General features: G+C 39.0%; 1 protein-coding gene across 1 annotated transcript; it reads right to left on the reverse strand.

Moving 5' to 3' along the window:
- Nucleotides 1–8,859: 8,859 nt before the first annotated feature.
- On the reverse strand, nucleotides 8,860–21,802 carry LOC125236887. The gene is made up of 4 exons (XM_048143805.1): nucleotides 21,726–21,802; nucleotides 10,988–11,163; nucleotides 10,320–10,424; nucleotides 8,860–9,222 (listed from the first exon to the last, which is right to left on the reverse strand). Exons 3-4 carry the CDS (start codon nucleotides 10,417–10,419, stop codon nucleotides 8,891–8,893), a joined length of 432 nt encoding a protein of 143 aa, XP_047999762.1. The 5' UTR covers nucleotides 10,420–10,424; nucleotides 10,988–11,163; nucleotides 21,726–21,802; the 3' UTR covers nucleotides 8,860–8,890.
- Nucleotides 21,803–21,835: the final 33 nt, after the last annotated feature.

The following is a 21,835-nucleotide window of genomic DNA, read 5'->3' on the forward strand; positions in this document are numbered from 1 at the left end:
GAGAAACTCAACACTCGAATGCTGCGTAACAATGCGAGCCGAAATCGCCTAATCGGAAGTGTCCGACTTGGTATCGACTAATCTATACACGTTGTAACATGAGAAACCAGAAATCAAAACCTGGTTTCTGGTATCTAGTACCCGGTAACCGGTAACCGGTAACCGATAACCGGTAACCGGTATCCGGTATCCTGTATCCTGTATCCGGTAACCGGTATCCGGTAACCGGTATCCGGTAACCGGTATCCGGTAACCGGTATCCGGTAACCGGTATCCGGTAACCGGTATCCGGTAACCGGTATCCGGTAACCGGTAACCGGTGACGGGTCTCCGGTATTCGGTGACCGGTAACCGGTAACCAGTAACCAATGACCGTTAACCGGTATCCGGTAAACGGTGACCGGTAACCGGTAGACGGTAACCGGTATCCGGTAAACGGTAGACAGTAACCGGTAACCAGCATCCGATATACGGTATCCGATATCCGGTTTCCCGTGTTCGGTTTCCCGTTTCTGGTTTGGTTTTGGTTTTAGTTTTAGTTCTGTTAGTTTAAACAAAAACAAAACTGAAAACGAAAACGGAAACCGAAACGGGAATGGAAACGAAAACCGAAATCGAAACCGAAACCAAGACCAAAACCGAAACCGAAAAAAATATTTAAGTTCCTAGAAGTAAAGAGTGACAGAGATAGCACTATAATCATTTAAGTTCCTGGTAGTAAAGAGTGACAGAGATAGCACTCATGTTAGTCAAACTCGTGGTATGTGCACTTCCCGTACACAGTAAAGAGTGACAGAGATAGCACTATAATCATTTAAGTTCCTGGTAGTAAAGAGTGACAGAGATAGCACTGTAATAATAAAATTTATGTTCCTGGTAGTAAAGAGTGACAGAGATAGCACTATCATAATTAAAGTTCCTGGTAGTAAAGAGTGATAGAGATAGCACTCATGTTAGTCAAACTCGTGGTATGTGCACTTCCCGCACACAGTAAAGAGTGACAGAGATAGCACTATAATAATTTAAGGTCCTGGTAGTAAAGAGTGACAGAGATAGCACTATAACAATTTAAGTTCCTGATAGTAAAGAGTGACAGAGAATAGAGATAGCACTATAATAATTTAAGTTCCTGGTAGTAAAGAGTGACAGAGATAGCATTTTTGTTATTAAAATTTCTGTTAGTAAAGAGTGACAGAGATAGCACTATTGTTATTTAAATTTCTGTTAGTAAAGACGTAAAGAGTGACAGAGATATCACTCACGTTGGTCAAAGACGTGGTTTATGGACTACTATTTGGACCCCCCAATGTCACGCTTTTTTAATCCTTTAACATGGATTGTCACATTTAGTATGACGTAATATATGAATGACGCCTAAAGATTGAGAGAGACAGCAATATTGTTCTTCAAATTCGTGGTAGTGAGAACAGGGTGCGTAGCCGAATGGCACAAACGCTCACGAAACGAAACGCTAGTAGATATCTATCTCTATCGCTCTTGCGTATTGGCGCGACAGAGCCAGACTGCGTTTCGTTTTCGTTTCGCGTCGGAGAAATGGCATTCGGCTACGGGGCCTGAACAGAGACAGCACTATGTATCGCGCGGCCGCCGACTACGCAAGTCGCCGCGTAATTATAATAACCGTTCGGCTCCTTTTTAGATCGTGTACAGTCAACAACACAGCTGGCAAGACAAAGTGCCAAAAATATGTATAGAGTATTTTATTTCCTGTACAAGTGTTGGTACTTGGTACATTAAGGTATGTGTATACATATATTTGGCACTTTATCTTTATTCACAGCTGAGTTGCTGACTGTACCAATAACGATCAACTATGAACTTTTGTGGTTTGTTTTAAATAGTTCTATGCAGATATAGATTAGAATACCTATTCTATCGGTACTTTTTGTATAGGTTATTATAATAACTGGACAAAATAATTATAATCAGTGCCGGCGCACTCCGCGATCACGATTCTTTCGCCGAGCTACAAGGCCTTGATATATAGGATGTATTATTTTATCAGCAACAAAAATATGTGATGATATTGAATTAAGGCAAAACAAGACATATAAACGCTCTCCATTATTTCCTCCCTGGTTTATGAAGCTAGAACAATGATTTTTAACACATACGAAATTCGTACACTGAAATAAAGTGATGATACTATAAATATACTCGACATTCAAAGTCGATAATCTAGTGACGTGAGAAGTTATTGATATAACAGAATTTTGCACAAAATTTTGCAGAATTTTGCCCTTTGATGTTGAAAATGCCGCCACTCTATAAAACAAACAGACCGCACACGAGCAGCCGACATTAAATTCTATTGCACGGCGCGAAGGTCGAAAGCCGCGCCCGCACCTGGGCGTAGGTAGCGAGATCGGGTGCACGTGCGCTTACCTTTGAAATCGCCGACACACAGGTGTCGCCGTTCGCCCTCTCTTTTCATTTATGTTTCTGTTTCAATCGGTTAGCCGTATGCCGGCCGGCAATAAAGGTTGTTTTTTTAACCGACTTCAAAAAAAGTAGGAGGTTCTCAATTCGACTGAATGTTTTTTAGGGTTCCGTAGTCAACTAGGAATCCTTATAGTTTCCCCCTGTCTGTCTGTCTGTCCGTCCGTCCGCGGATAATCTCAGTAACCGTAAGCACTAGAAAGCTGAAATTTGGTACCAATGTATCAATCACGCCAACAAAGTGCAAAAATAAAAAATGGAAAAAAATGTTTTATTAGGGTACCCCCTACATGTAAAGTGGGGCTGATTTTTTTTTCATTCCAACCCCAACGTATGATATATTGTTGGATAGGTATTTAAAAATGAATAAGGGTTTACTAAGATCGTTTTTTGATAATATTAATATTTTCGGAAATAATCGCTCCTAAAGAAAAAAAAAAAGTGCGTCCCCACCCCTCTAACTTTTGAACCATATGTTTAAAAAATATGAAAAAAATCACAAAAGTAGAACTTTATAAAGACTTTCTAGGAAAATTGTTTTGAACTTGATAGGTTCAGTAGTTTTTGAGAAAAATACTGAAAACTACGGAACCCTACACTGAGCGTGGCCCGACACGCTCTTGGCCGGTTTTTGATCATATTAATATTTTCGGAAATAATCGCTCCTAAAGGAAAAAAAGTGCGTCCCCCCCCCTCTATATTTTGAACCTTATGTTTAAAAAAATATGAAAAAAGATCAAAAAAGTAGAACTTTATAAAGACTTTCTAGGAAAATTGTTTTGAGAAAAATACGATAAACTACGGAACCCTACACTGAGCGTGGACCGACACGCTCTTGGTCGGTTTTTTTGTTACTCGATATCTCCGAGAATCGTGGACCGATTTTCAAATTATTTTTTTAATCGAACGGGTATAACCCCGAGATGGTCCTATTGGCACCAAGTCCCAGGCGGCGCGGCGCGCGCCACGCCGCCGCCACGCCGCCTGGGGCGCGTCTTACGTCCTTCCTATACAAAATGTACTGAGGAGACGATTTTTGAATTACACTCAGGTGGCGTGGCGCGGACGTCCGTCCGCGCCCCGAGACACGCGACGCTCTGGTGTGGCCGGTACCTTACGTCCCTAACCTATTAACCGATCCGCCGCGGTGACGCGGCCGGTGCGCGGCGCGCTCTCCCAGGCCCGCGCCCCGCGCGCTCCCCCGCCCGCGACAGCCGCTCTACGACAACTTTGCACCCTTTTAAATTACTGACATTTACAGTTTCTTAAGCGCGACCTTCACAGTATTAATTTTGATAAAATCATGATTATAGTACACAAAAACCTGGTCTTAAGCAAAAAAATCTCAGTTACAATTTATACCTACTGAGAAATTCATGTTTATTTAAGCGTTAAAAATATATGTTTAAGATCGGTGTTAAATGTCTATATATACTTAATACAATGCAAATTGATATATATATCATGGTCACCATTTTTACCTACCTAGATATTCACATTAAATGAAAACGGTAAAAAAAAGTACACAATCAGATTTATTTTCTGTGTAATATCGCTAATAACTGATCGCATCTGAGTGCACCACAAAGTTAATCTAACAAAGTTTTCGGTTAACTATTTTGCTGTTAGCGAAAAGTGGGATAATGTACTTTATCTCATGATTTTTATAAGATATGAATACGATCGTCTTTTTTTTTATCTATGTACATAATTACTATTTGATGCTTAATAATAATACCCAATAAAATATCAAAAAGGACGAGTTATTGAATTATGTCCAGGGTACCTTACTTTTACTCCACTACTAGTCGAATCAGGCAGCGATCGGCGACACAACCGCCGCACTCCGGTGTTTAACCGCCCGCTCCGCTGACTGAAGCGACCCACTGCATTCCATTGTATAAGTAAAGCACCATTCGCGTGAAATTCGCGCCAAAAATTGTTCACTGTACCGACATCAAATAGATTAGAACAACACTTTAACCGTTATCATATCATTTTCAATCTTCACTTAACCGACGTATCGCATTTATAAAGTATACTTTAAGCGACAGGTTCGGCCGCGGTAAGGAGTGTCGCTTAAAGCAATTAAATAACAACGTAATTTTTCGTAACATTCATTTAACCGACAACCGTTTTATTAAGCAGTTTTGAAGAACCACTCAAGTACAGAATTCATGATATATGTGCCCGGAATAATCAATTAAGGGACATTGCATCGGAAACGAACTCTTTTTAAAAATAGTTTATACGACTGTGGTAATATTGGAGTAGGTTTTAAGTGACACAGATAATATTTTATTCAAATTGTGTGTCGCATAAGGGGTGGTTTTTCAAATTCAGACCTCATTCGTGAATTACTTTAAGCGACATATAAGTCATCGGATCGCCGTGAAACCCAATTCTAACGACGCAGAAAAAAACGCTGATTCCAATGATATATATAACTCATTTTCGACCAAAATGTCGCTTAAGTGGTTCTTCCTTTCCACCGTCGATATGTATTCTTCTAATTGTATTAATGACATAAGGACAGGTAGTCTCCCGGCTACATACTCTCGCGCCAATCATGTACTAACCCTGCAGTTAATTGTAGCTAGATGGAATCTCGAATGGAATCTGCTACGCAAGTAAAGTAGCTGATGGATAATGTACATGCTCGTAGATGGAAAAGTACGTCTACGTAGATATAAATGTTCCAGCCACATTAAACGGATAGCGCGAAATTATTCATCGCTGTTTATATATTAAACTTATCCCACGTCATTTCTCACGAGCACATCTGCTACTCAACGCAGATGAGCTCGTGGCTTTAAAAATAACTATAAGCTTTATATCAAGTCAAAATTATATGAATGTTCTGGTAGCCTTGTTTGTGTAGGTTTCATTTATTTTAAACTAGTTTTAGCCCGCAGCTTCGCTCACGTTAGAAAGAGACAAAAAGTAGCCTATGTCACTCTCCATCCCTTCAACTATCTCCACTTAAAAAATCACGTCAATTCGTCGCTCCGTTTTGCCGTGAAAGACGTACCAACAAACAGACGCACACGCTTTCCCATTTATAATGTTATATGGTATATAATATATATAGTATGGAAGAGTAATCTCACTATCAGGAGCTACACAAGTACATATGTAAATCAACATAGCTTTGTGAACAGTATCATAAAACAACAATGTTTTTACAATAACTATGGAGCACAATATTTTGGTACATAAACAAAGCTCACAGCAACTTAAAACTGTATTTTAAACAAATCCAAAATATTTAGACGTAGTTTGAAAGTTTATGATGGTTTAATAAAGTTAATTTAAAGTGTTTGGGAAATATTCAAGGATCTATATTTTACTGGAAACGTTAGTTATCTTCTGGTAATATGCAATTTAAATAATTTGCGTTTTACATAATATGTATTACATATTTAAAGATGCTAACCAAAATTTCTGACTGTTTATATAATAAATCAAAGTTTAATGACCGAGTAATAACCTGTCGATTGTTTCTGCAATCATATATTTCAATTAAGTTACTGATTGGCAATTAGTGAATGCCGAGGCGATACAATAGTCTGCTAATTTACCCCCATAGTAAAGTTCAGAGTGCGTTCAACTTTTACATTAAATGTTCACGTGTGGTGGTGAAGGGATAAGAATTTCACGCCCCCCTTTCTTCCATAGGATAAAACGCTAAAACGCAGCACCACATTTTTTTTTCAATTCCATATTTGCTAGAGCTACTTGCCATTATCCCTTCGGGTGAAGTCACTTCAAGTGCATGTCTCCCTCTTGCATACATAGCTTTCGACCATCACATAATTTTAAATTTAAAAGTGGAAAATGTCTGCCTTGGGTGAGACATCTTGGACGGCATCGATTGCAGACGTTTCTGCTAATCAGAAGTTAAAATTCATCACATAATTATTTTAAAATCGGGACCTAATCGCGTATGACTACATATTAAACTGACCTCCACGACCACGGGGACAACGCCGTCCCTGAAACGTTGGAGGTCAGTTTAATATGTAGTCATACGCGATTAAGTCCCTATTTTAAAATAATTATGTGTAATAATCGTGAAAGTTTAAATCAGTGTTTCGACCATCATCTCATCATTACCTTGCTTTCGTTTTATTTATCTGACACACAGTTCATCCTGCTTTTCCTCGGTTTTCCTCTCCCGTTACTTCTTTCCACATTCATTATATCATCACAATCCTCCTTGCGTAATCCCGGCATTCGCCACTGCTCGTGAGAAACTGGGGTCCGCTTTGACAACGAATCCCAAGATTTGGCGTAGACACTAGTTTTACGAAAGCGACTGCCATCTGACCTTCCGACCCGAAGGGTGGCTATTTAGGCCTTATTGGGAGTAGTCCGGTTTCCTTTTCTCACGATTTTTTCTTCACCGAAAAGCGAGCCGTGCAAATCTAGATAGCTTATACTATTAAACGAGCAATTCTTGTATATTTATTTATTTATTTATATATACCGACGATCTCGGAAACCGCTCTAACGATTTCGCTGAAATTTGTTATGTGGGGGTTTTCGGGGTTGAAAAATCGATCTAGCGTAGCCTTACATCCCGGAAAACGCGAATTTTCGACTTTTCATGAGTTTTTCTTTCGCGTTTGTAAACGTAAAATATGGTCCTTAATTTCGCCGCGCGCGCATCGATTCCACTTAGCTCAGTCGTACGAGGTCGGTCTAATGTACGCAGATAGATCGTAGGTGTCAGAGTTTCGAATCCCGGCCAGAAATTAAGTTTTTGTTTTTTGTCTTTTTGTTTTGATTTTGTATTTATAAGAGTTTTTATTTATCTTAAGATGTGATATATTAAAATAGAACCGAGCGAAGCTCGGTCGCCCAGATATTATACATATTAAAGGAGAAACTGACTGACTCACTGACTGACATATCAACGCACAGCCGAAACCGCTGGTCCTAGAGATTCCAAATTTGGCACGTAGGTTCCTTAGAAGGTGTAGAGGAGCACTAAGAAAGGATTTTTCAAAATTCACCTCCTAAGAGGGTAAATGGGGTCCAAAGTTTGTATGGGAAAACAAGATTAGTTTTTAGTACGTGGGCGAAGCCGCGGAAAAAGCTAGTATCGAATATATCATTATTTCATTAAATATGTCTGTATTAGTATGTATTACTTCAATCTGTACAGTTCCTGTTCTTTACCTCCTTGGCAAAAGGGTTGTGATAATTAAAATTCAGGCGAGGTCGGACTCTGTTCGCGGCATATAAATCAGAGACAAGACAACGTGGCAGTCTCGCCGAATCGATACTGGGATTACGTGCGTAAGCGATTTCTGTCGCTTTAGGCGGATAATAGAATTCTCCAAATTGAATCTAGAATGTACGCTGTTTGAAGATTTTGGAAGAAAAACAATCTGCAAAGTGCCACCCGTTTTTTAGGGTTCCGTAGTCAACTAAATAGGAACCCTGTTTCGCCATATCTGTCCGTCCGTCCGTCCGCGGATAATCTCAGTAACCGTTAGCACTAGAAAGCTGAAATTTGGTACCAATATGCCGACAAAGTAGTAAAATAAAAAGTGGAAAATAATGTTTTATTAGGGTTGTTTTATTAGACTGGTCAGTTGTCAAAAAATTGAGAGGAATGGAAAATTTTTTGATAATGTTCATATTTCCGGGGGAGGCCTTTGCCCAGCAGTGGGACACAATAGGCTCATAATAATAATAATAATAGGGTATGCCCCCCCGTTAAATGGTGACCGGTTTTATCTAAATACTAGCTTTTACCCGCGGCTTCGCCCGCGTACACTTAAAGTGACTACACTGAGCGTGGACCGACACGCTCTTGGCCGGTTTTTATCATGTGAGTGGGCTTAAAATGCGATTAAATAGGGCAACTAAACTGAACATAAAAACTTTACAGGTCATTTTCCTGTGACCTGTAAAATGTGGCATGACCTGCATGTGATATCGGCAATATCTATGGGATATATTCTAGATCAGTCCTTAAATGGTGACCGGTTTTATCTAAATAATATGTAGGTATGTATTTATTTGAAATGAAAATGATTGCAGATCATAAGAGAAAAAATATTGCTGAGGTAATTATTTTTGATACTTTTACCACGTGAATGATGTATATAGTCAACAAAATATATTTTTGCGAACGAGAAATCTTATTCGACAACTTTTTCTTATTCTTCAAAAACTCCGCGGAATGTAAATCAGTGGCAACATCATGCTCAGAATTGCCAAAGTATTTAGCGTACATGTCTGAAAACCCCTTGTAGGTAGACCTCCACAGCGTCTCAAAAAAAATTCCTGCTAGAAAAGTCACAAATCGCGAAACACTTTTCCCATACAATTTGTATGAAAAAAAAATTTTTTTGGGATATATGTATAATTAATTAATACAACATATTTTTAGTATGCATTTAATAATTCAAACTGCTCAATGATGGGGACGAGTAACCTTCTTACTTTTATTAGACAACTTTTTCTTATTCTTCAAAAACTCCGCGGAATGTTCATCACTGGCAACATCGTGCTCAGAATTGCCGAAGTATTTCGCGTACATGTCCGAGAACTCCTTGTACACCTCCGCAGCGTCTTGCTTGTCTGGAGCGTCGTGGGACGAGTACTTGTGGCCGCAGTAGCAGGTGTGGTCCTTGCCGCAGAAAGCGCCCTTGCCCATGCCGATGCATTTCTTTATGCACTGCCTGGCTACGTCGAGATCAGGGCAGAAGTGGGCGATTTGGTGACGCCGTTCGGGGGCAATTTGTACTGAAATTTAATGATTTCGTGAACTGTAGTAAGAACTTTTCAATGGCTATACAGGGTGCTCGGTAATTAATGGACAACCTTTTATCCACCAAGAGGGCACCTTATACTGGTCCAGAAAACCGACATTAAGGTTTAGTAAAAGTCGCCTGGTTTTCGAGATTTTCACACTTTTTAATATTTCAATGGATATTAATGGACAATCTTTTAACCACCAAGAGGGCACCTTATAGTGGTCCAGAAAACCGACATTAAGGTTTAATAAAAGTCGCCTGGTTTTCGTAATTTTTAAACTATTTAAAATTTTAGGTAGTATTAAAATTTTAAAAAGTGTGAAAATCTCGAAAACCAGGCGACAGGCCTTTTAACCACCAAGAGGGCACCTTATACTGGTCAAAAAAAGGTTTAGTAAAAGTCGCCTGGTTTTTCGAGATTTTCACAATTTTTAAAATTTTAATACTAGCTAAAATTTTAAAGTGTGAAAATCTCGAAAACCAGGCGACTTTTACTAAACCTAAAAGTCGATTTTCTGGACAAGTATAAGGTGCCCTCTTGGTGGTTAAAAGGTTGTCCATTAATTACCGGGCACCCGGTATAGTTCTATGTAGCTTTAATGTGACAAATAAAACTATAGACATAGTGACGTCAATCGTCTACTACTGAACACCTTCCCAATACTAGACATTTTATACTAAAGTGGCTAAAATAAGAATTTAATTAATTTACACAATTCTAGTAATACTACAGTTCTATGTTGTTTACATACGTATACAGACATGTAATCACGCCTGTATCCCATAAAGGGGGTAGGCAGAGCACATGAACTACTAAGTTTCAGTGCCACTTGGCAAAAAGGGGTTGAAAGAAAGCCAAATTGTGACATTGCAGTGACAGGTATGTTGTTTAACAATACAAAATGATTAATTTGCTTGGATTGTTTAAATATAGGTAAAATTAAACTAGTTTAATACTACTTACCTATTATTTATAGTACTTACCTAGAAGTATTTTTAGTTACAAGGCGACTACTAATTGGAAAGTAGGTGATAGAGTATAATATAGGTAACTTATTTGTAGACATTGAAAAAACGATATTGTACCTGGTATAACTTCCTTGTCGTCGCTTTTTTGGACTATTTGCGGAGATATATTTATTTGAACTTCGTTTTTCGGAGCAACTGGTTCTTTCGGTGCTATCATCAAATCTGTTGAGAGATAAAAGTGCCTAGTACCTACTTTAGAAAAGAGTTTAGGGCTACTATGTCTCCTGGCAGGGTAGTGTAATTCAACTCAGTGTAACCTGCCGACGATGGGTTTGTAGGTAGTTAGAAAAACTTAACAATTTTAGACTTGAAGAGACGCCACACTTGATTGTCACCTCGGCTAGACCGGCTGTGCTTGCATACTGACGCCACTTTCCATTACGCTGGCTAGACGCTGACGCTCAAAGCTAGTGCGGGGTCTCTCGCTAGTGCGGGGTCTCTCTTAGTTGCTAATTCCTTCTAACTGTAGTATAGACACGTATACGTATAAGTATAGATAGATATACTTGACGCGGAGAACGATGATCCATATGATAGTTAAATTTGCAGGGAGAAACTGACAATATATGTGTTTATCAAACCATTTATAAGTAGACATTTATTTTTTTTTAGTTTTTTTTTTAATTTAAGTTAAGTAATTTTTAAAGCAAATGGGGGACCTATCACAAGGATCATCATTTCTCTTGTTATATAATGTATACTTGGTATCAGTTCTTACTTCTTACCTACACTTGCCACCACATTTGTTGAGCTTAAATCGTCTATGACACTCTGGTGGCAGTAACACTCCCCCTCATGGCACAGTACGGGCACCCCACGACAGTTCTCTTTGCAGTACTGTAGGCCTAGTTTGGTGGAGCAGTTAGAGTTGCGGAGAAAGCTCAAAAGTAGTCCATGTCAACTGAAAACACATTTTATAAAAAAAAATTTACTCAGCTGTAATATCTTTGTATGTAGGCACTTACTTATAAGGTAGTACTTAGTGGTTACATAAAGAGATTGTGGAATAATTTAGGTATTGTTTAGAGTAACATTTTATAGTAATAATGTTATAAATATGGTTAAACCGCGATTTGTAACAATGTATTTAGGTAAGAATTTATGTATTTTTATTTGAACTTAGCCTGCCCAAATAGGAATTATCTGTGACGTTTTTCATTAAAAGGTTTTTACCATACTAACTTTAATGAAATTGCTCGTATATTTATACGAATAACCCGTCAGTGCATCCGTTATTATGTTGAACTACAATAAAGCAATAATTACCACACATCTTGCTTATTTATTTAACGCTTAGCAATTAAGGGTTGAAATAAAACGAAATTGTGACATTTCAGTGACAAGTTGCCAGCCGAGGCGAGAGCATACGCTACGCCACAATTTAATTCGAAAAAAACATTAAGCAGTATTTTTTTATTAATCCCCGACGCAAAAACGACGAGGTGTTATAATTTTGACGTGCCTGTCTGTGGCATCGTAGCTCCGACCGATTTAGATTTAGTTTATTTTTTGTTTGAAAGCTGAATTAGTCTGGCTTATACCATGTTTCATGGCTGTCGGTCTATTATGTAAGGGCGTTTTTCAAAATATTAATTTTTTAGTTATTCATGTATTTTTAGTAGTTACTCATGTTGAAATTTACGGCCTAGTTCCGAAAATTTATAATTCTAGATCTAATTTCATTTAGTACTAGCTTTTACCCGCGGCTTCGCCCGCGTAATAAAAGTATTCCTTAAGATTTTCATTTGGATCCGTAGGGACCGTAGGTTTCTCTGTAGGTATATTTATCTGCGATTATTTCGATTGCACATAATACTTTTGCTTGCAATGATTGTAGAAATATTACACATCGACCACAGCGTAGGTAATTCTATATACGCTGGGGAAACCTTTATAAACATCCCACATAGCCCGTATTTCGACACTATGATCGGTGGGTAAAAAGTACTTTTTTCTATTATCCCTTACAATTTTTTACATTTTGCTTATACTTATCGCAAACGTAATCTTCAAGCAAGCAAACAACGATCATCTTAGAGCACATTGATTGTAAGAGACCGCCGACCGATTATCCGTATCCCGCTAACGATACCCATATTATCCGTATCCGTATCCGTATCCGTATCGCTATCGCTAACGCTATCGCTATCGCTATCGCTATCGCTATCGCTATCGCTATCCCTATCGCTATCCCTATCGCTATCCCTATCGCTATCCCTATCGCATTCCCTATCGCTATCCCTATCGCTATCCCTATCCCTATCCCTATCCCTTATCAAGATGTTTAATGATATAACACTTTAAGTTCTCGCGCTTTGTACACATATTTAAAGTCACATACAGGTCGAACGCGATTAATTAACATTATTTTTACCTTTTTTCCCAACGTTTTGGCCAGGTTGCACTGGCCGTGGTCGCGGAAGACTGACGTCCCAGCCAAATGTCACCGGAGATGTAAACAACACAAAACTACCCGATATTAATTTATATAAATGTTCGGGGTAGACAAATAAATATAATCTACCCGTTTTTAGTTAATGTTTATTTCCTACCATGTTTATTTTAAAGGTAAAAATAATGTTAATTAATCGCGTTCGACCTATATGTGACTTTAAATATATGTTTAATGATTTCTTATCAAGTGCTAAAATATAAAGTTTCATGGTTTTATCATTTAAAGTTAAGAAATCCCATACAAACTTTCAACCTCTTTTTCAACTCCTTCATTCCTTTTTTTCGAAATAAAAAGTTGCCTATGTTCTGTCTCAGGGTCTAAAGATTGTCTGTTCCAAATTTCATCAAAATCGGTTGCGTGGTTTAAGCGGGAAAGCGTAACAGACAGACAGACAGACAGACAGACAGACAGACAGACAGAGTTACTTTCGCATTTATAATATTAATAAGTAAGTATGGATTTTTTGCAAGAGAAATTTTAAACTTTTATAAAGCCAGGCGAACATAGGTATCCTAGGCGAAGAGACAGGGTTTTTCGGTACTAAAAGAGGGAATGCACTACAGCTGCACTAACAACAAAGGTCCGTAGGGGAATTCGCTGCCGAAACCGCGGCGGCCGACCGCGACGTGTGGGTCCCGGGGATTTAATGCATGGCCCTCGGTAGAGATGGGCGGCGGGAAAATACCCGGGGTAGATATCGGGTATTTACCGGGTATTTACCCAATCTACCCGATATTTACCTTTTCTACCCTAATGGGTGGGTATAAATAAATATTGTAATAAAATGGGTCATAAATTGAATTTAATCGTGAAAAAATGTTTTCTTGGTATTGTATAATATATTTATATTTTATTAATATAGTTCTATAAACATATATCGAAGTATTTGTATTGAATAAGGAATTTGTTAAATATCATTGACATGCTTGTGTGTTTGTTACCTCCTCCTCCTAAACGGCTGAACCGATGGGGATGAAATTTTGTGTGCTTATTATAGTTCCTCTCAAGTAACAATTTCTGGTCCTATAGTGGTCGAGGACACCAAATTAAATCACACTAAATGGTCCTATAAATAGTCTATATTGGTACTGTAGAGCCGATTTGGCGCAATTATGCAGCCATTTAGTGATATAATAGGCCTATAGCAGTATCATCCGTGACGTTTAAGGTCTATAATGGTGATGTAATGATGACTATTGTGCTAATTTGTTGACATAGAGGACACAGTAACGCTATTATAGTATCAATGTATGCTATAGTAGCATTTGAGATTCCGTTATACAGGTTATTTTGTTCTATAATAGCAGTTGCCGTCCCTTTTAATGCGAAATTTCTAAAATAATTTAATGTGTGTAATATTTAACAAAAACTGTTCTAAACGAGGAACTTAACGAAAAGTGGCGTGTGAACTTGTGAAGTTTAGTGTCAATTAACATAATTTGGATTTCGTATACTTCCATCATTACTGCAAAACGGTATGCGATGGAAATTTTACCGTTAAAAGAATATTGTAGAACGGGGGTGGCGGGGCGCGAAGTGAAGAGAAAGCCGAGCGGTACTAGCAACAAGTTTAATACAACTAAGGACCTATAGTCTAGAATTTAGGAACACTACCTGGACCTAGGTGACCTAACCAGGGTAGGTGCACTAGGGAACAGGTAAGGTTTATTAGTAGGCTTGTGTCGTTCACGAACTATGAACTGTTAGGAATAAAATCCCATCAATGACCGAAATGAACTGAATCTTTCCGTGGTCTGAGAATCGGTCTTTGCTCATTTAGTTCAGTATAGGATCGGCGAGCGCGAGCGATTTGGATCGAGAACGAATGTGTGACTGCGCCGACCGAGAGCGAGAGCTACTTAGCAGAGCAACAAAAAAAGTCAAGTTTTCATATTAAACTTCGGTTACTTACAACCTTTCGGCCCGGAATGTTACTATCTGTGGACTATTCGTATCATTTTGACACTATTCGGTCCCATTCGTTCTGATCTTTCCGACCGCAGTGGTCGCTGGTCTGGCTGAACTAAATGAGCAAAAGACCTAAAAGAGCGAACTAGTTCGTGGGAGCGATTGAACGAGATCGGAGCGCTCCGATCAACGAACGAAACGGCACAAGCCTATTTATTAGCTCTCAGACACCTAAGCGCTTAAACACGGTTAAGGCACCAGGCGTGCATCGAACTATTCCCTGCCGCGAAAGTTCAACGATTCCCGGCCGAGGCCGGAGGGTCATGTTTCTACGTTGACCAAACGTTAGCGTGTTCTATTTTTTCCACTGGCGCCATCTAGCAGTGACACTGGAACTAATCATCCATAGTGCAGTTGTTGAATGTATTGCGGTGATGGCGTTACAACTCTCCCCCTATGTCCACGCAGGCGTCCCGACAAGTAGGACATAAATCAGTAGAGTCTGTGTGTAGGCTGGAACATGATCTGCCACACAGTCTGGTTACTGCAGGCGTAGCTTTCTTGGGAAGCGTTGTTACAGTAGCATCTTATACATTTAACCTAAAGAGAATCAGTCTTCAATGAAGGTAGAGGCGGTCATCCTATTTCCTTCTCAACAGCCGTCCTACGCTGTGACGTCAAGCGATGAGAATGTTGTCGATGGGAACAGTGCATCATCGAGACCCTCCAAATCACATTCTGCATCGTAATCCTGTAGCGAGACTCTTGCGTCTTCATAGAGAGCTTCCAGGATGGGAGAGTAATTCGCCGGGTACTCCGGTCGAGGCCTAGGTTTTTTCTTAGGAGGAGAAGGAGCGTCAATCTTAATCAGTGGTCCGTATGAGCGGCACGTGTTGCTCCCTTCCGGTAGAGATGGTGACTGAAGAAGCTCAGGAGTCATGACAGCCAGGGTGGTCTTACTGTCGTAATTGACAATTGACGAAACTTTCCGGGTAAAGTTCAAATACCTGAGTAGGATCATCAAGGAAGTTCCAAGTGCTCTGTGCTAAGCTGATATCAATGCGTGCATCTTGAATGAATCCCACCCCTAGTAAAGTTTTGTTCCGACGTGACTCGGGGAAAACTAGGAGAGTTGTGACAACCGTGCGATCATTGATTTTGACAGGCACCTGGGTAACCAATACCATCTGGCGCTTTGACTCGCCGTCAGCGAGCGTTATTCCGACCTCATACTCCTTGAACGGGAATCCTCTCTTCTTCAGCTCACAGTACAGTGAATACGACGCAACGCTAGACTTCGCACAGGTGTCCAGGAACACTGCACCGGTTATTCCAGCAATTTCAACAAATATAACCGGACGATCCCTGGCGTCGATAACAGCATCTACCGAACAAAACCCGATGTCCGGCTGAGGTTTCTGGCTCTTGTTTGCGTGACACGTTGGGCAGTTGGTCCTCACAACTCCAGGGGCCCCGCAGCCATAACATTTAAACCTCGGAGCAGAAAGTGACGGAGCTTGAGTCACTGCCGCTGAAGTAGAGGTTTCAGTACCGTTACCCTCTTTCAATTCGTTGGCTCGTTGGAGCTTCCTGCAGTTTTCAACTGAGTGCCCAAAATTACGGCAGTACCTACATTTAGTCTTCTTTATGTCAGGTTTCGTGGTGGTTGCGATGTCAACTGGTGGCTCTACTACAGTCTGGACAGCGCCGGCGTCCTTTTCCTTTAGTACGAGCTCGGCCGCTTTCGCTGCCTTGGATAAGTCCTTGAAATCTTTTATGTCTGCGCGCGGAACCTTATCTCGTATGTCTAAGCGCAGCAAGCCGTATATTAGGTCAAGTTGCTGTGTCTCACTGTGACCTGGACTAGGGAGCTGGGAAAACAGCATCCTCTTACGTCTAACAAAATCATCAGTAGTCGTTCCCTTAGCTTGCTTTTCCTGCGTTATATCCAAATATATTTGGTAGGGCTCGCGAGCAGGCGCAAAGTACTCTCGCAGACGAGTTTCAAAATCAGACCACGTAGTTACCTCATTTTTCACTCCTAACCACCAAACTCCAGCTTCACCTTTGAGTAGAAGAGGTAATTCGCTCAAAGCTGTCACGTCGCCTAGGTCTGCGGAGCGTTTGAAAATATTTATTGCAGAGAGAAACGCTTCCACAACCTCGGCATTCTTTTCACCACTATATGCATACTTGCAATAGATGAACGACCCCCTGTTTGGTTGTGGTGCAACAGGCATCCTCTCTAATAGTTGCGCAAATTGCTCGGGCGATAGCATCTTGGGGGGTGTTCTCTTGAAACTTGTAACACGACCGGCACGAGTAACCACAAAAGTTGGACTCTTCAATTTCGCAGATCCGCCTCTTCCGCTCATTAAATAAGTCGTCTTGCGTAGCGTAGCTTGTGATGCGACGGTAACAACACGAAGGTCGTAGCACGCCAATGACGTCACAGGCTCCGTAGCACGATGTCGTAGCAAATCCCGTAGCACCACGATGACGTCACGCAGACTAGCCTCACGGAGGGCGCCACTGTAGAACGGGGGTGGCGGGGCGCGAAGTGAAGAGAAAGCCGAGCGGTACTAGCAACAAGTTTAATACAACTAAGGACCTATAGTCTAGAATTTAGGAACACTACCTGGACCTAGGTGACCTAACCAGGGTAGGTGCACTAGGGAACAGGTAAGGTTTATTAGCTCTCAGACACCTAAGCGCTTAAACACGGTTAAGGCACCAGGCGTGCATCGAACTATTCCCTGCCGCGAAAGTTCAACGATTCCCGGCCGAGGCCGGAGGGTCATGTTTCTACGTTGACCAAACGTTAGCGTGTTCTATTTTTTCCACTGGCGCCATCTAGCAGTGACACTGGAACTAATCATCCATAGTGCAGTTGTTGAATGTATTGCGGTGATGGCGTTACAATATTAGTTTAATGGTGTATTTTAAATGCGCCTTCGATTTATACCATGTTTTGAATAAAATAAATAAATATAATTTAATACAATAAAATTATTGGCACCATAGTTTCTACTATGGATCCAAGAAGTAAAACATACGCTTTTATAGTTCGACTATATCACTTATCATACGCATTCACTGCCATAAGCCCGCCATCGTGGATTCAATTAGGGTTGCATGAGAATTTAACTATGATCCAGTTTAACTTATAAGTTCTTTATATAGAAAACAATACTTGTTTTCAATGTTTTACTATAGAAAGATCTTTTAAACAGTATTAATAAATGTTGTTTTCTTTTTAGTATGACAAATCTAAACTACAATTGGTCGCTATGTGTATTTTTAAAGTTAATTTCTAGAAAAACACTGTACGGAACCAGATACCGCATCTTTGGCCTGATTTCATAATTACGATGTATAAACACCATAAAGCAGCCTTTTAAGGTCAAAATTGTCATTTAAAAGTAATCGTTTTCTACTCTTATATATCTGATTTGGTTTATAAAACATATAGTAAACTCAGCTATAACGCTATTGTGTTTTAAAAGAGATACCGAAATCATTATTCAACAGGTCTGTGATATTTAAAGAGTCATTGTGGCGTATACGGCGATGAGATATAAAAGGCATTAGAAAACGACTATTACCTTTTCAAAGCTATATAAACGTATCCTGAAAACTTCATTATAAAAATAGCTCTATAATGGTATTCATATCACTACTATACAGTGTTAAATACTATAGCAGTGTTTTCCAAAGCCACTATATCCCAAAATAGTGGTATAGTTAGGTTTTAAATCTGTTAAAACACAACTACTAAAAATACTATAAGCGGCTTGTTGGTAACCTTAATAGCGCAAATTGATTGCATAACAGTGATTTCTAACACAATTATACAGTAATATTGTTCTATAATAGTCATATTTGATCCTGTTATAGACCAGGCCTATAGCGGCTCTATAAAATGGTGATATAAACGTTTACATCACTTCCTAATAACACCTTTTAGCTGTATAACGCAACAACTATAGCGGCTTGTCGGGAACCTTAGTAGCGCAAATTGATTGCATAGCAGTGATTCCTAACACTATTATACAATAATATAGACCTATAGTAGTCATATTTGATCCTGTTATAGACCAGGCCTATAGCGGCTCTATAAAATGGTGATATAAACGTTTACATCACTTCCAAATAACACCTTTTAGCGGTACAAGCTTATAGACCTAAAAGGTGTGACTGGAGGCTTTTATACGACAGGCGGTCACGCCGAAAACCTTTATACGACATCTATAGTAGCTTTTAGCGTCGAAAACCAAAATTATAGTACTAAAATGTTACTTGCTGTTTGTTTGGTAAAGCCTACTATCTAGCCGAAGTCACATAGAAGGCATTATTACAGTCCGAATTCAAAGCAAGTGTTAATTAAAATCACACATTTAACTAAGTACAAACTAAATTATAAGTATCCCATAAATAAAAATAAAAAAAAGGAACTAACCGGTCAAGTGACTTATTGCACCCTTTCAATACGGATGCAACTACCTGGCGTTTTGCAAAGCTGTGACCTCATTGGCTAATGAATTTGAATTTGTCTGTCCACCGTGTTTAAGTTAAGTAAGTTATTTGAATACTTAGTGGGCCTAAAACATCTGGGGAATACAACTTTTTAATTGAATGTGGTAAATTACACATGATATATGGAATATTTGGAATCTCTGTTAACATTTTAATATTAGTTAGTCAAATATATATATTTATTTTAGTAGAAAAATATATTTCAGTCATGTAAATTAAGAATAATCTTTAATTTCATAGATTATTTTTTATACCCGCTCATTTGGGTAGATACGGGTAAATACCGGGTAGATTGGGTAGATATGGGTATTTTCCCGGTATTTACCCGTCAGCGCCCATCTCTAGCCCTCGGTGTTGCAGCCAAATTACACGCCTTTATCGTATATACTTAACCCATTCGCTGACACTAAGTCGACAGCCGAACTACTGCCACAGAAAGAGTGAATGGACATATCCGTATATCCGTATTTTCAATTTTTCAGTGACAGTATGTCGACAGGCGGAGCACTGTCAGCGAAAGGGTTATAATACCCTGCTAGCAAAATGCATAAAAATGCTTATTTAAAAAATAATATTTTGAAGTTGAATTTATATTTTGAATAAACATATAAACACCTAGATGAGATTTATTTTTTTAACCGCCGCATCCAAATCTCATGGAAGGTGGTTTGGTGGTCAATTCGTCTGTTTTTTTTATAATGTTTATTCCACGATATCTCCGTCTTTACTGGACCGATTTTGAAAAAAAAAATATTAATCGAAGGTATATGCATACAGATTGGTCCCATTTTTATCAGAACCCAGTTCTGATGATGGGATCCTGGAGAAATCGAGGGAACTCCTCAAATCTGAAAGGCATACACATTGATTTTTGTGTTTTTAAAGGAACGTGCATTTACGTACGGAACAGTGACATTTGGTGCAGTGGAACTACTGATGATGGTCAGAACGGAACTCTTCAAATCTGAACGGCACACTTATAGTGACGTTGGTATTTTTATAAGAACAGCATGCACTTACGTCCAGAACAGTGACATTTGGTGCAGTGGAACTTCTGACGATGATCAGAACGGAACTCCTCAAATCTGAACGGCCCACTTTTAGTGACTTTCGTATTTTTATAATATGCTGTTATTAAGTTGCTGCATTTAAGTTCAGAATAGTGACATTTATTTATTAGGAGATTTGTTCTTACATATTGAGTTTTCAAGTCAAATTCTGTCAAGTTCGATTTCTTATATGTACCTAATCGGATATCGGATTCATGAGGAATTGAGGAAACTCCCCAAACTTTAACGGTATACGTATATTCATTAAATTTGTGTTTCCATCAAATAATCAAAGACATATTAAAAGCAGTTTTAAAAATTACCTACACATTTCTACATAATCCAAATTTCGCAAGTACCTTTCACCAGACCACAAAAGCGGCGGTTTGTTTTTTCTTAAAAATTATTAACATAATATATCATACAGTCTATACTGCCATATCAGAATTTTATTTTCCTTAAGCCCCTTAACCTGCTAAGAGTGACGTGTAGGCATGTAGTATGTACCCGTATGTCATACTATACTGATATTTTTGCGATAAAAAATATTTTTCGAGTAGTAACAAATCATTCTATCCATCCATGACAGTCATTATAAAAAACCTCATTACAATTACTAACATACTCGTAGTTTAAAAATAAAAACCTTGCATCTCTCAAAAAAATTATCATAACATAAATAATATGTACATTGAATGTACATACTCGTAGTTTAAAAATAAAGTTCTTGCATTGCTTAAAAAAATATCATAAAATATATATGTACATTCAATGTACGAGCACTTCAAACAGTCGATGCAGACATTGCATGCTATGCATAAAATATGAAATGCATGCTATCCCGGATAATCATTACAATGTGCATAGACAATCCTCATCCTCTTGAGAACTCAGTACATATTAGAAAAGTTTTATTTCCTCTTCGATGTAGGTTGATTCTTGGTTTTATTTTTCATTTAACTGGTATTATATTTCCTAAATCAAAAGTATGATGTTGCGTAAAAGCGTTTAGTCACCCTGTTGCACTTTTCTTTTTCAATTGTCTTTAAAATAATAATTATTATTATTACATAATGGCATTGTCGTAAGCGCTGGTAGCCTAGCGGTAAATACGTGCGACTTTCGTTCCGGAGGTCGCGGATTCGAAACCCGGCTCGCGCCAATGAGTTTTCGGAATCTATGTGCGAAATGTCATTTGATATTTGCCAGTCGCTTTTCGGTGAAGGAAAACATCGTGAGGAAACCGGACTCATTCCAATAAGGTCTAGTTTACCCTTCGGGTTGGAAGGTCAGATGGCAGTCGCTTTCGTAAAAACTAGTGCCTACGCCAAATCTTGGGATTAGTTGTTAAAGCGCGGGATAACGCAAGGAGGATGATGATGACACATGGCACTGTCGTATGGCATTCATTAAAAAATAGGCAATTATTTCCACATTTAATTGTCAATATTCAGGCTTAGCCAATCAGCTGCGTCGGGTGTGAGATAAATAACTATAATTATTATATTAACATACTTGCTTTAGTCCCATGTGCTCGTATATAATAAAGACAGCAGAATAACAAAACACAACTTATTTTCGAAGACGTTTTTATTAAGATGGTTGACAGTGGATCACTCAATTTT

The sequence above is a fragment of the Leguminivora glycinivorella genome, chromosome 2, assembly GCF_023078275.1.
Source record: "Leguminivora glycinivorella isolate SPB_JAAS2020 chromosome 2, LegGlyc_1.1, whole genome shotgun sequence".
Lineage (NCBI taxonomy): Eukaryota > Metazoa > Arthropoda > Insecta > Lepidoptera > Tortricidae > Leguminivora > Leguminivora glycinivorella.

Bases quoted from the DNA above. Each gene is read 5' to 3' on its own strand.
- LOC125236887 (XM_048143805.1), bottom strand. From the start codon at position 10,419: ATGATAGCACCGAAAGAACCAGTTGCTCCGAAAAACGAAGTTCAAATA. The intron at 9,223-10,319 runs GTACAATATCGT...ATTAAATTTCAG, and splicing joins CGACAAGGAAGTTATACCAG to TACAAATTGCCCCCGAACGG.